This window comes from Phyllobates terribilis, unplaced genomic scaffold (genome assembly GCF_046119375.1).
Source record: "Phyllobates terribilis strain yellow unplaced genomic scaffold, ASM4611937v1 Scaffold_11__3_contigs__length_659146591, whole genome shotgun sequence".
NCBI lineage: Eukaryota > Metazoa > Chordata > Amphibia > Anura > Dendrobatidae > Phyllobates > Phyllobates terribilis.
Genome location: NW_027362771.1, coordinates 180,645,644 through 180,659,770, shown reverse-complemented (window position 1 = coordinate 180,659,770; position 14,127 = coordinate 180,645,644). Strand labels below are relative to the sequence as shown.

At 40.6% G+C, this 14,127-nt stretch overlaps 1 protein-coding gene across 1 annotated transcript in view; it reads left to right on the top strand.

Annotated features, from left to right (window-relative positions):
• Positions 1–14,127, top strand: part of RPAP3 (RNA polymerase II associated protein 3) — a 50,806-nt gene that overhangs the window by 26,769 nt on the left and 9,910 nt on the right. The window contains exon 13 of the mRNA XM_073651854.1: positions 7,709–7,938. Coding sequence (XP_073507955.1) covers positions 7,709–7,938 — 230 coding nt within the window. The remainder of the gene's footprint in view (positions 1–7,708; positions 7,939–14,127) is intronic.

Here is a 14,127-nt window from a genome sequence, read left to right as displayed (position 1 = left end):
ATATATCAATTAGCCAGTAGATGGCACAATATAACAAATATTTCATCCAATGATAAGACCTACAATTTCCAAAAGGCATTGATACCACATCAATTTCATATACATGTTGGGTAAAATTCCTTTTGGATATTGTAGATCTTATCATTTGATGACTACTCCACTCAGGGTTATTACGGTAAATTAATGTTCATATTAAATGTTCATACCTTTCCCTATTAATTTATGTGGTGCCATCTACTGGCTAATTTGTATCTTTATATTTTAATTAGCATTTTTCAATAAAATTGTATTTTATTTACTTTTTTTAATACAGTTTGTGTTAATTCTATTACTGGTTTAGATGAGATGTACATTTTCTTATCTGATCTGCTGTTCTCATGGTGCAGAACTATATAGATCAGTCCTATAGTGAGACAACCCCCTTTTTTTTTAATCGGATAAATTTTTATTAAACATAACAAAACTTGGAACAGATATTACATGGCAATACTCGTTTTACAATATTATAGTAAGTCCCCCCCCCCTTCCCTTACCCCCTCTCCCCACCCATGGAGATCTTTCTTTCGGTCTCTTTTTTTTAATTTTATCCCCCCCTTTCCTTTCCTTCCCTACTTTACTCCTTTTCTTTCCTTCCTCTACTCCCTTTCCTTCTCTTCCCCTTTTCTTTCCTTCTTCCCTCTCCACTCCGACATACAGGTTACCAAGAGTTTAACTACAGTAGTATATATTGGTGTTGCTCTAATTAATCCTATCCAACCATGGCTGTCATAATTTATGGAAATATTCCTGCTTATTCCTCTTGGTGTAAATACTTTTTTCAAGTTGAATTATATAGTTTGTTTGCGCAATGAATTCGCGTCTGGACGGGGGCTCCTCTCTAATCCAATATTTTGCAATCAATTTTCTGGCAATAAACCATAATCTCGCAATTGCTATTTTGGGCATGTTGTCTGTTTTTATTTCCTCAACGTACCCTAATATATATGTCAGTGGGTCCCTAGGGACAACACACCTATACACCATTCCAATACGGTTCAACACTACGATCCAAAAGGAGGACAATCTAGGACCATGCCAAAGCATATGCAGTATGTCTGCCTCAGATTGCGAGCACCTTGGGCAGTCGGAGTTAGACTTCAACCCTGCTTTAAATAACATATCAGGGGTTCTATACGCCCTGTGGATCACATACAGCTGTGACATTCTCCCAGGCTCACTCATGGATAACTTGGGTATATATTCTAGAATAGACTCCCACCTATCGAGGTTTATCTCTCCCAAGTCTGTCTCACACTTCCTTCTAGCTTTGATGGGGTGCCCTCCAAGAAAGGCGTGCAGCAGGTCTCTATACACTTCAGATATTGCCCCTTTCGTTCCTCTGTTTTTAAGTATAAAATCCAACATCAGATCTATTTGTATTCCAATAGGTCCTCTTCCGCTTTGGGTCTGAAATGCATGCTGAACCTGTCAATATTGAAAGAGGTTTAGCCTTGGGAATTGAAATTATTCCTGCAACATTTCATATGATTTAAGCTTTCCTCTGTAAATCAACTGATAGATCAGGCCAATACCCATTTCTTTCCACTCACCAAACCCCTTCATATTACTGAACTCCTGAAAATAGATGTTATCCCAGCTAGGTGAAAACTTAGTGAAGTGAGTTACCCCCCTAATCTGCTTGATTTTCTGCCACATTTTATGTATTAGATTTATGGTATGGTAATGCGATTCCCATTTCTTGAAGATTCCCGCCTCCAGTCCCATACTTAAAGGCGAAATCTTAATTAAGTGCTCCAAACTGACAGGTACCTGTCCCTTTCCCATAGTCTCCCCCCAGCCCTTGAGGTGTTGGCTTTGTGCAGAAAGAAAGTATAACCAGGGATTAGGGAGCGCTAGGCCTCCCTCGTCTTTCTTTCTCTGCAGTGTTTCCTGTTTAAGTCTGGGACTCTTCTTACCCCACACTAATTCTCCAAATAGTGATTTTTATCCCGCGGAACCTGCTCATTGGGATCCAGATGGGGGAATTATGCAGCACAGATAACAGTTGTGTCATCCTCTTCCCTCCGTACAATTCTATCATTGTTAGTTTGTTTACTGTAAGTGATATCTGTATTTGGTATGTAACCCCTCCTTATGTACAGCGCCATGGAATCAATGGCGCTATATAAATTAATAATAATCACAATCATTTTGAGGAGGTTCACTCTGCCCACCACCGATAAATGACACTTATTCCACGCTGTGATTTTAGTGCGCAGTCTTTGTAATAAAGGGCATATATTAAGCTCCTCAAATGTCGTCAATGGAAGAGCTATATGAATCGCTAAGTACTTAAATTGTTGGACCACCTTTTAATTTGGTGAATAGTTCCACCTCACCGGTACAGTCACCCTTTCCATCTATCGGCAGAACACACGACTTATCCCAGTTAATGAGTAGTCCCGATATCTGTCCAAATCCCTCAATTAGTGTCACTACATTTCTCAAGGCTTCCCCAGGACTTTCCAAAAATAGTAGAATATCGTTGGCATATAAAGCTATCTTCTCCTCTGTTTTCCCATATACAAACCCCTTCACCTCCTGTGATCTCCTTATTTTGGCAGCTAATGGCTCGACAGCTAGGGCAAATAGCAGCGGGGACAACGGACACCCCTGTCTCGTACCTCTAAACAGAGGGAAGCTTTCCGACAGTTTGTTATTCACTTTAATTCTGACTGTTGGAGAGGAGTACAGCAATTTTACCCATGAGGTAAACACTGGCCCGAACCCAAAGCTACTCAGCACCGACCACAGGTAGTTCCATTCCACACTGTCGAAGGCTTTATGTGCATCTAGAGATACCACCACTCTCTTACCCACATTTTCAGCTGGAATTTGTACGTTTAAGTACAGCCTCCTTAAATTGACAGCAGTGGATTTATTTGGCATGAAGCCAGATTGGTCCGAGTGGACTACCTTGTCTATTACCCAGATTAGTCTGTTCGCCAGAGCCTTGGCCAGTATTTTGATATCTGCCGTCAAAAGTGATATTGGTCTATATGACTCTGGCAGCTGTGGATCTTTTTCAGCTTTGGGAATGACCACAACAATGGCCTCCCTCATAGATGCGGGTAACACTCCCCTCTCCAACGCTTCATCAAATACCCCTAATAGTTTAGTTATTATTCCCTCATTGAGGTTTTTGTATACTTCAGCTGGGATGCCGTCTGCCCCCAGTGCCCTGTCCCCCACCATGGATGCCAAAGCCTCTCCCAATTCCTCCGCTGAAAGCGGTTCGTCTAGCTGTTCTGTCTTCGTTGCTTAACTTAGGTAGGTGAGCCTCCCTTAGGAAAGCATCAATCTCCCCTTCCACCTGCTGCGACTGCGTGGAGTATAACTTCCTGTAAAATCCTCTAAAGACTTTCAAAATTTGCTCCCTCTGAGTAACTACACGGCCATTCTCTTGTTTTAATGCATCTACATGTGCTGAGTCCCGCTGCACAGAAGCCACCACTGAGAGCAGATGTCCTACTTTTTCACCCTCTGCATAGAAAGCTTCTTTTTGAAATGCCCTCAACCTTTCTGCCTTGTGCAAATGTAGTTTATTTACCTCTTCCTGAGCAGCCTTCATGCCGTTTTGCGTGTCCTGTGAATTCTGGTTACTCATCACTCCCTTCGCTGCCCTCAATTCTTCCATTACCGCTATATCCTTGTTTCTGGATGTAGTGTTATGCCTTGATATGTCTTTGAACAAAATCCCCCTTAAATATGCCTTCATAGTGTCCCAAACAATGTGTTGCTCTGCACTACCCTCGTTAAGCTTAAAAAATTCAGCGATCTCATCACCAATCTTCCCCATGTCTAGGAGTTGCAGCCAAAAAGGATGAATCTTCCATCCCAACCCTGATTTACTCCCCTGGTCCTCAATTTGTAGTAGCACCACTAGCGGACTGTGGTCCGACACCACTCTTGGTAAATACTCCACCTCCTGTACCAAATTATCCATCCATTCATTTCCCAGGGCTACGTCTATACGGGACAAAGAGCCATATGTGGCCGAATAGCAGGAGTAGCAGTACTTATCCACATTTCGTACCCGCCATAGATCTGTCAAGGCTACTTCCTTTAAATAGTTACCAAACGCTGTCTCATTCCCCTCATTCCTCAACAAGGCATGTCTTCCCTTATCACAGTGGTCATTGACAATATTGTTTACATCACCCACTATAAGCATATGAACCCCTACCCATCTAGCCGATATTTCTAGAATTTCCTGCATCCCCCCCCCCCCCCCCCCCCCGAGTATGGCGGAGGGATATATACAGACACAATGCATAATAGTCTATTGAAAATCTTACACACTACAAATACATAGACCTTCTTTGTCTATCGACACCTCTACAAATGGCGTGCTTGAGTGTACCAGTATTGACACCCCTCTAGCGTGGGCTGAGAATGTCGAGTGATACACCTTCCTCACCCATCTCTTCTGTAGCACAGCTATGTTTTCACTAACCAGGTGTGTTTCCTGAAGGCATATCACCGTTTGTCTCGTGTTGTTAGATAGGCCTCTAACATTCCAGCTCAAAATTTTAACTCTTCCTCCCATCATAGTCAGTGAGAACAGTATTTCTTCTCCCTCCTCCCCCCCCAATTGGTCTCCATCCCCCCCAGTACCCTCCCTTCTCTAACACCTACCGCCCCCCGATTCCCCATTTTAAAACTCAACTTAAACTACCCCTCGAACTTCCCCACAGGAACTTTATCAACCTTTTTGTTTTAATACCTATACCGCACTCTCTATATGAGAAAGGGGGAACGCCTTTCCACAACCTAGCAATTATTAGGGTCTGAGATTTCGGACACTTTACTACTCTTCTAGTTAACTCTCCACCTCTTTGTCTCTCCCGCCCACCGATGACAGAATAAAATGCCTGTTGCGCCACCGAACACAACCATTATAAACATTTTCGTCCCGCAGTACCAAAGGACAATTATCCTATAGCCATTCAAATTTTATAATCTTTATAACAATTAACCCTCGAACAACCAGATCCTTCTTCAACGGGCCCCATCTGCTCTGATACGTTTGCCATTCTGATCCAGCCAAATTGTCGCCTCCTCAGGGGTCTGAATAAAGTGTACCCCTCCCAAAGCCACCACTCATAATTTGGCCGGATATAGCATTGAGTAAGCCAAACCTAGTCCCCGTAGTCTCCTCTTGACCTCTCCGAATTTCATTCTGAGCTTTTGAACTGCCGCGGAATAGTCCGGGTATATAGATATCCCGTTGACATCAATAGTTAAGTCTACCATGTCTCTGACCTATCTAAGTAGGAGATCGCCATCCCAGTAGTTTAGGATTTTTGCCAGGATAGATCTTGGGGCCGACCCTGGGGGTAAGGGTCTTGATGGTACTCGATGAGCCATCTCCACTGCAAACAATTTTGTAAGGCTGTCTCCTCCCACTTTGGTTTTCAGCCATGATTTGATCTAATCTGTGGGGTTGTTCCCTTCTACCTTTTCAGGCACTCCAATTATTTTTAGATTATTACTACGGGAACGGTTTTCAAGATCTTCTGTTTTAAATTCCAGCTCTGAAATGCGCTGGACATATTTTTTTCTCCCTGTTTAACAGGAGACAACCCCTTTTAAACAAGATGTTGGCAGCCTAAACTGTATGCTCTTTTATTCTTTCTGACACCCTAAAATGCAATTGGATTTTAGCAAAACAAAAGATCAAAACATCATTCACAGTTTTTAAGGCTACTGAGCTAAAATCTTTCAGCTGGCAAAGTGTACCCGCAGAGCTTCCTCTAAAGTCTGCACTTGCTTTAATGCAAAGTGCCACTGGCATTAAACAGCCCGGTGAGACTGAAAGATGCCCATGACTGTGTGTGCAAGAGCTTAGGGGTGCAGTCTGCTGAATATGCTGTTCCTGTAAAAAGGATTTAGGCAGCACTTGAGAATAGGAAACTATCTCTGTCATAATGCTGCTCAAATAATTTGTTAGAAATCTGTCTGTCAACAAGCTTGTTGTCCATATCCCGTAGCCACTGGCACAATTTTGAATACAGTTCTGGATGATCATAAATGTACTGTTTTTCTTGTTTGAAAGTTCTTTTCCCCACTGTATGTCAGAAATATTTGATACACTGCTGATTTTGCAAGTTCTCCCACCTATAAAGAATGGAGAGGTATGTAATTTTTAACGTAGGTACACTTCAATGTGAGACAGAATCTAAAAATAAAAAACAGAAAATAACATTGTATGATTTTTAAATAATTAAATTGCATTTTATTGCATGAAATAATTATTTGATCACCTACCAACCAGCAAGAATTCTGGCTCTCACAGACCTGTTAGTTTTTCTTTAAGAAGCCCTCCTACTCTGCACTCATTACCTGTATTAATTGCACCTGTTTGAACTTGTTACCTGTATAAAAGACACCTATCTACACACTCAACCAATCACGCTCCAACCTCTCCACCATGGCCAAGACCAAAGAACTGTCTAAGGACATTAGGGACGAAATTGTAGACCTGCTCAAGGTTGGGATGGGCTAAAGGACAATAGGCAAGCAGCTTGGTGAGAACGCAACAACTGTTGGCACAATTATTAGAAAATAGAAGAAACACAAGATGACTGTTAATTTTCCTCTATCTGGGGTCCATGCAAGATCTCGCCTTGTGGGGTAAGGATGATTCTGAGGTCATAAATCAGCCCAGAACTACATGGAAGGACCTGGTCAATGACCTGAAGAGAGCTGTGATCACAGTCTCAAGCATTACCATTAGTAACACGCTACGTCTTCATGTATTAAAATCCTGCAGGGCATGCAAGGCCCCCCCGACTCACGCCAGCACATGTCCAGGCCTATTTGAAGTTTGTCAATGACCATCTGTATGATCCTGAGGAGGCATGGGAGAAGGTCATGTGGTCAGATAAGACCAAAATAGAACTTTTTGGCATCAACTCCACTCACCGTGTTTAGAGGGAGAAGAAGAACCGTGAAGCATGGTCAAGGAAACATCATACTTTGAGGGTGTTTTTCTGCACCGGGGACAGGACGACTGCACCGTATTGAAGGGAGGATGGATGGGGTCATGTATCGCAAGATTTTGGCCAACAACCTTCTTCCCTTAGTAACAGCATTGAAGATTGGTCGTAGCTGGGTTTTTCAGCATGACAATGACTCGAAACACACAGCCAGGGCAACTAAGGAGTTGGCTCCGTTAAAAGCATTTCAAGGTCCTGCAGTGGCCTAGCCAGACCTGAACTCAATAGAAAATCTTTGAAGGGAGCTGAAACTCAATGTTGCCCAGCGATAGCCCCGAAACTTGAAACATCCGGAGAAGATCAGTATGGAGGAGTGGACCAAAATCCCTCTGCAGTGTGTGCAAACTTGGTCAAGAACTACAGGAAACATCTAACTTCTGTAATTGCAAGCAAAGGTTTATGTACGAAATATTAAGTTCTGTTTTTCTATTGTATCAAATACTTATTTCATGCAATAAAATGCAAATTAATTATGGAAAAATCATACAATGTGATTTCTGGATTTTTTTTTCATTCTGTGTCTCACAGTTGAAGTGTACCTACAATAAAAATTACAGGCCTCTCCATTCTTTGTAGGTGGGAAAACTTGTAAAATCGGCAGTGCATCAAATACTTATTTTCCCCACTGTATAAATATACCTCTGATTCTAAATATTTCATAATTTTAGAAACCTTTGAGGAGGATGGAAATTGAAGAGATTGGAGGTTTGTTACTAGCTCCAGCAGATGTTATTCGTAAATCTCAGAATGATGGTAATGTTAGTGTCTTAATCCAACCTGAGGAGCCTGAAAAAAGTAACGAAGACTTGAGTTCTAAAGAACCAATCTCCATTTACCCAGAAGCTCCCAGTGCAAAGATGTTAAAGATTGAGGAAATCAGCAATTTGCCAACACTTCAGTAAGTCCTAAGTAACCATTTGATACATTATAAAACTGTTTTCAGTTGTGAAAAAAAGAATGGTTTCTTACATGTATTGAATTCTTCATTTCCAAACCACGATGCTTAGTTAAGAACGAACTTAAAAATAACAGATGTCAGAGTGGTCATTCACATTTGAAAAACTAAAACCATATATTGTAGGCTGGACAAGTGCAATGACCTATCTCTGAGACTTGTCATCCATGTCCACTATAAAAGCAATGAGCTATCGTTGTGACTTGTCATCCTTAATTAAAGGGGTATTCCCATCTCCAAGATCCTATCCCATTGTGGAGTAGGAGTAATAATATTAATATCAGAAAATGCTTTGGCATTGGACATATTATTGGCTAGTAATATGATCAGAAAGACTTTGCATCCAGTTAACTGTGGTCTGAGAAGTATTTTTTTTTTAATTAGGCAGTTTTTAGGGGTTGGATAATCCATTTAACCTTTTAAAGACCTAGTGATTTTTCATTTCTTTGCTCTTTAATTTTCTCCTCCCCTTCTTTCAATAGCCATATATTTTATTTTTCCTTCAACATAGCCATATCAGGGCTTGTTTTATGTAAGACAAGTTGTGATTATGAATGACTACAATAACTTTGCCATATAATGTGTTGAAAACAGGAAAAAATGTGAAATGGTGAAAACACAAACCCAAAACACGTCACCAATTTTCTAAGTAAATATATTTCTAAAGGTGCTTTTGACATGAAATTTTCACCAGATATCAGTAACAACCGATCCAGTACACACAGGCAAAGAAATCAAACCATAGATGGCCATAAATTAAAGGGGTTGTTCTGTTTAAAATGTAAAGTCTGCAGTCACTCTGTGTGCCTGCAGACTTTTGAATTTCCTCCCTAGTGCACGCAATGTGAGGATTCAATGGTTTCTGAGTCTGGAACGGCGGTGATGTATGCGATATGCATACTCCTGGGCAGAAGCAGTCTAGTGGGCATGGCCTCGCTACTTTCAAGTGTATTGAGCGAGGCCATGCCCACTAGACGGCTGCGCCCTCGCTCCATACACTTGTATTATATTATTTATTTTACTCACTTATATAGCGCCATTAATTCCTCAGCGCTTTACAGACATTATCGGCACTGTCCCTATTGGGGCTCACAATCAAGATTCCCGATCTGTATGTCTTTTGAGTGTGGGAGGAAACTAGAGAACCTGGAGGAAACCCACACAAACACGGGGAGAACATACAAACTCCTTCCAGATGTTGTCCTTGGTGGGATTTGAACCCAAGATCTCAGTGCTGCAAGGCTGCAGTGATTATCACAGAGCCACCAATGCCATCAGTATGTTTTGCAACAATAAGGTTGCAAAGATCTTGAGACAGCTCAATGGTGTTACCCATCATGAGATGTTTCTTGTGAGGTACCTTGGCAATGAGACACCTTTTATAGACCATCACTTGAACCAGCTGATATTATTTTTCAATAAGTGGCAGGATTGCTTTCTAATTACTGATAGATTTCAGCTGGTGTTATGACTTTCCATGGCTTTTTGCACCTTTTTCTTCATATGTTGAATACTTTTTTTCCTGTGTCATTTCTCAATATTACACATAACTTAATTTATGGACATCTATGGTTTGATTTCTTTGCCTGTGTGGAATGGATGGCTTGTTACCGACATCTGGTGAGAATTTCATGTCAATAGCACCTTTAGAAATATATTTACTTAGAAAATTGGTGAAGTGTTCAATACTTATTTCACCCGCTGCATATATATTTTTTTAAAGCTTTGCAGTATATAGTGTGATTGACGTTTATCATGAAGCTCAGCCAGGCTGGACCTAATTGCAGGACTCAAACTGCAGCTGTGAGGGCCTCCATCAGGCCCAACGCCAGCAGCCTCTGCAATCCATTGCCTCCCCACAAAGTGTCATATATTAGAAGTCTGGTATAATTTGCACCAAAAATTGTTTTTCATGATATGCACCAAATTCATTACTATATGCACCATATTCATGTGTTATTTCACTGAAAGGGCTATGGTTTGTTGCTAAAGAACATTGGCTTAACATGTGACACCATGCACCAAAATCTTATAAGACAAAAACGTTGACTAGGTGGTCTTAAAATATACCAGATTTATCAAACCGAATGAACCACTATGATGAATCTAGCACATTTTATGACTGTCCAGTCTAAGTGTACACTGTCTAAGGAATAGCACATGTGATCAGTGGACTGCTCGCTCGCCTTGGGAAGACAAGGGAATCCTGACAGCATGTGCACCTCACATAGTCATGATTCTTCAGTGTACAGTTACATAGTGACGGAGTTTGAGCAGGGAGGCAGGGAACTCAAAAAGGATTGCACAGCCATGTTTAAATGGACTCAAAGGAAATACACCAGCCTCTGGATGTAAGTGAAGCTCTTTCTATTCACTGGTCAAATATATCTTGTAAAAGGAAGATCCGAAACGCATATTATATATTAGTATTTACAAAAAAAATGACAAAAATCTTTTGAAAATTAATCTGATTTTCCACAGAGATGAATCTCAAGCAAACTAGCTACATATATATTTTTAGTAAACTTTAGATAATTATGCACATGCCAATTCTCCATTTTAATCCGCCTAATAATATCCATTGCTTGGAAATATGTATAACTATAATAAGCCGCCATTGTGCTGAATAGCGGTTTATTTTTATACATAGGTCATAGAGAGAATATTGCTCTAATTTATGTCAGATTTTATTAGATGGGAATATTTTTAGACAACTATATTTAGCTTTGAAGTTGTAGTGTTGCTTAATTGCCTCAGTAGAGCAACTTGAAAATCATTCATGTGGATCATCCATTTAATTAAATCCATTTATGCTGCTGTGTAGTCTGTGATTTTTGCTTTGGAATTCAGGAATGTCTCTTTTCTAATGAAAACCACTGCGCTTTTATTAGGTACAATGACTATAGAAATTGCAGGCCCGAGTGCTGCATTTAGATCTTACCTAAGATGGGTAGTATGATTGTACTTTTATAAAGGAATATTTCCTTATTGCTTTACACACATTATAAATGGAGCTGATGAAAAGCATAGTTTATTTACCAGAACACAACCCCAAATTTCCACTCTGGTAGCCTTTATACATAATTCAAACAGCCTACAGGTTTGAGTGAGTTCTTCTTATACTGTAGCTCTACAGCTGTCACTCAGGCCCATAATGCCCCCCACTCCCTGCTTTCCAAGATAGGGGTCTCTATTACACATATTGCCCTGCCTGATGTTTAGGAAATCACGATTCACTGCAAGATCAAGAATACCTCAATATAAGATTGAATAATACCACCACACTATGACTTTGTAATTCCACCACAGTGACAGAATAATGCCATTATAATGCTGATTATTAAGAGTTATAACCCCAAGTAAATTTTTGGCATCCAGTGCAGCTTGCCAAATCCTAGCTACAGTGGGGAAAAAAGTACTTAGTCAGCCACCAATTGTGCAAGTTCTCCCACTTAAAAAGATGAGAGTCCTGTAATTGACATCATAGGTAGACCTCAACTAGGAGAGGCAAAATGAGAAAACAAATCCTGAAAATCACATTGTCTGATTTGAAAATAATTTTTTTTCAAATTTTGGTGGAAAATAAGTATTTGGTCAGTTACAAAAGTTCATCTCAATACTTTGTTATATATCCTTTGTTGGCAATGACAGAGGTCAAACGTTTTCTGTAAGTCTTCACAAGGTTGGCACACACTGTTGCTGGTATGTTGGCCCATTCCTCCATGCAGATCTCTTCTAGAGCAGTGATGTTTTGGGGCTGTCGCTGGGCAGCACAGACTTTCAACTCCCTCCAAAGGTTTTCTATAGGGTTTAGATCTGGAGACTGGCTAGGCCACTCCAGGACCTTGAAATGCTTCTTACGAAGCCACTCCTTCGTTGCCCTGGCGGTGTGCATGGGGTCATTGTCATGCTGAAAGACCCAGCCACGTTTCATCTTCAATGCCCTTGCTGATGGAAGGAGGTTTGCACTCAAAATCTCACGATACATGGCCCTATTCATTCTTTCATGTACACTGATCAGTCATCCTGGTCCCTTGGCAGAGAAACAGTCCCAAAGCATGATGTTGCCACCCCCATGCTTCACAGTAGGTACGGTGTTCCTTGGATGCAACTCGGCATTCTTTCTCCACCAAACACGCCGAGTTGTGTTTCTACCAAACAGTACTACTTTGGTTTCATATAACCATATGACATTCTCCCAATACTCTACTGGATCATCCAAATGCTCTCTAGCAAACTTCAGATGGGCCCTGACATGTAATGGCTTAAGCAGGGGGACACGTCTGGCACTGCAGGATCTGAGTCCCTGGCGGCGTAGTGTGTTACTGATGGTAGCCTGTGTAACCTTGGTCCCAGCTCTCTGCAGGTCATTCACTAGGTCCCCCCATATGGTTCTGGGATTTTAGCTCACCGTTCTTGAGATAATTTTGACCCCACGGGGTGAGATCTTGTGTGGAGCCCCAGATCGAGGGATATGATCAATGGTCTTGTATGTCTTCCATTTTCTAATTATTGCTCCCACAGTTGAATTCTTCACACCAAGCTGCTTGATTATTGCAGATTGTCTTCCCAGCCTGGTGCAGGGCTACAATTTTGTTTCTGGTGTCCTTCGACAGCTCTTTGGTCTTCACCATAGTGGAGTTTGGAGTGTGACTGTTTGAGGTTGCGGACAGGTGTCTTTTATACTGCTAACAAGTTCAAACAGGTTCCAGTACTACAGGTAATAAGTGGAGGACAGAGGAGCCTCTTAAAGAAGAAGTTACAGGTCTGTGAGAGCCAGAAATCTTGCTTGTTTGGAATTGACCAAATACTTACTTTCCACCAAAATTTGAAAAAAATTTCTTTCCAAATCAGACAATGTGATTTTTAGGATTTGTTTTCTCATTTTGTCTCTCATAGTTGAGGTCGACCTATGATGTCAATTACAGGCCTCTCATCTTTTTAAGTGGGAGAACTTGCACAATTGGTGGCTGACTAAATACTTTTTTTTTCCCCACTGTATGTGTAACATACACTGTTAGGATCATAAGTAAAAAAGTTTTTTTTTTCCGCTCAGCTTTCCCTTTGTGCCTGGCTGCAATCCCAAAGAGTCCAATAGAAATATGAAGAAATCCGGCACCAAAGCAATATGTTCCAAAGCTTTATTCCAAAAAGTTCTTAGGTATAAAAACACAGGCCAACATTTTTTGGAGGTCACAGCCATACAGCTAGGTTATGATTAAGGGGCACATATAGCCCTGAAACTCGTAAACCAGTGTCCTGGGACCTTGCTGGATTAAGCCCTCCACCTCCCTCCACATACATTTTATTAATTATGCCATGAAGACGGCTGCGCTGACTTTTTGGTCTTGATAAAACACAGGGGACCTAAACCAGCAGATGACATGGCTCCCCAAACCATCACTGATTGTGGAAACTTCACATTAGACCTCAAGCAGCTTTGATTGTGGCCTCTCCACTCTTCCTCCAGACTTTGGGATCTTGATTTCCAAATGAAAATTGGAACTCTAGGACCTTGTGGACTGTGTCAATGACTGCCTTCTGGACATCTGTCAAGTCAGCAGTCTTCCCCATTACTGTGGAGCCTACTGAAACAGACTAAGGGATCTTTTTAAACGCTTAGGAAGCCTTTCCAGGTGTTTTTTTTGTTTAATTATTGTAATTTACTGAGATAATGACTTTTGTATTTTCATTGGCTGTAAGCCATAATCATCATTAACAGAAATAAACACGTGAAATAGATCACTCTGTAATGACCCTATATAATATGAGTTTCACTTTTTGTATTGAAGAGCTGAAATAAATTAACTTTTTGATTATATTCTAATTGCACGTGTGTGTAGATGGATGTATGTATGTATGTATGTGTGTGTATATATATATATATATATATATGTGTATATGTGTGTATATATTATAATTTACATGTGTGTAAAATGTATTTATTTTTTAAATACCTAAGTTATGAATTCCTGCAATCGTGCAGAGCTAAACATTAATGTTGGCAGGTCATTTTTACCACACAATTAACTCCTTTAAAACACAATCTGAAAAAAACAGTTTCGACACTAAACCCCACTTTGATGTTTTTCTAATTTTTGTAGTACATTATATGGTAAAATGAATGATGTC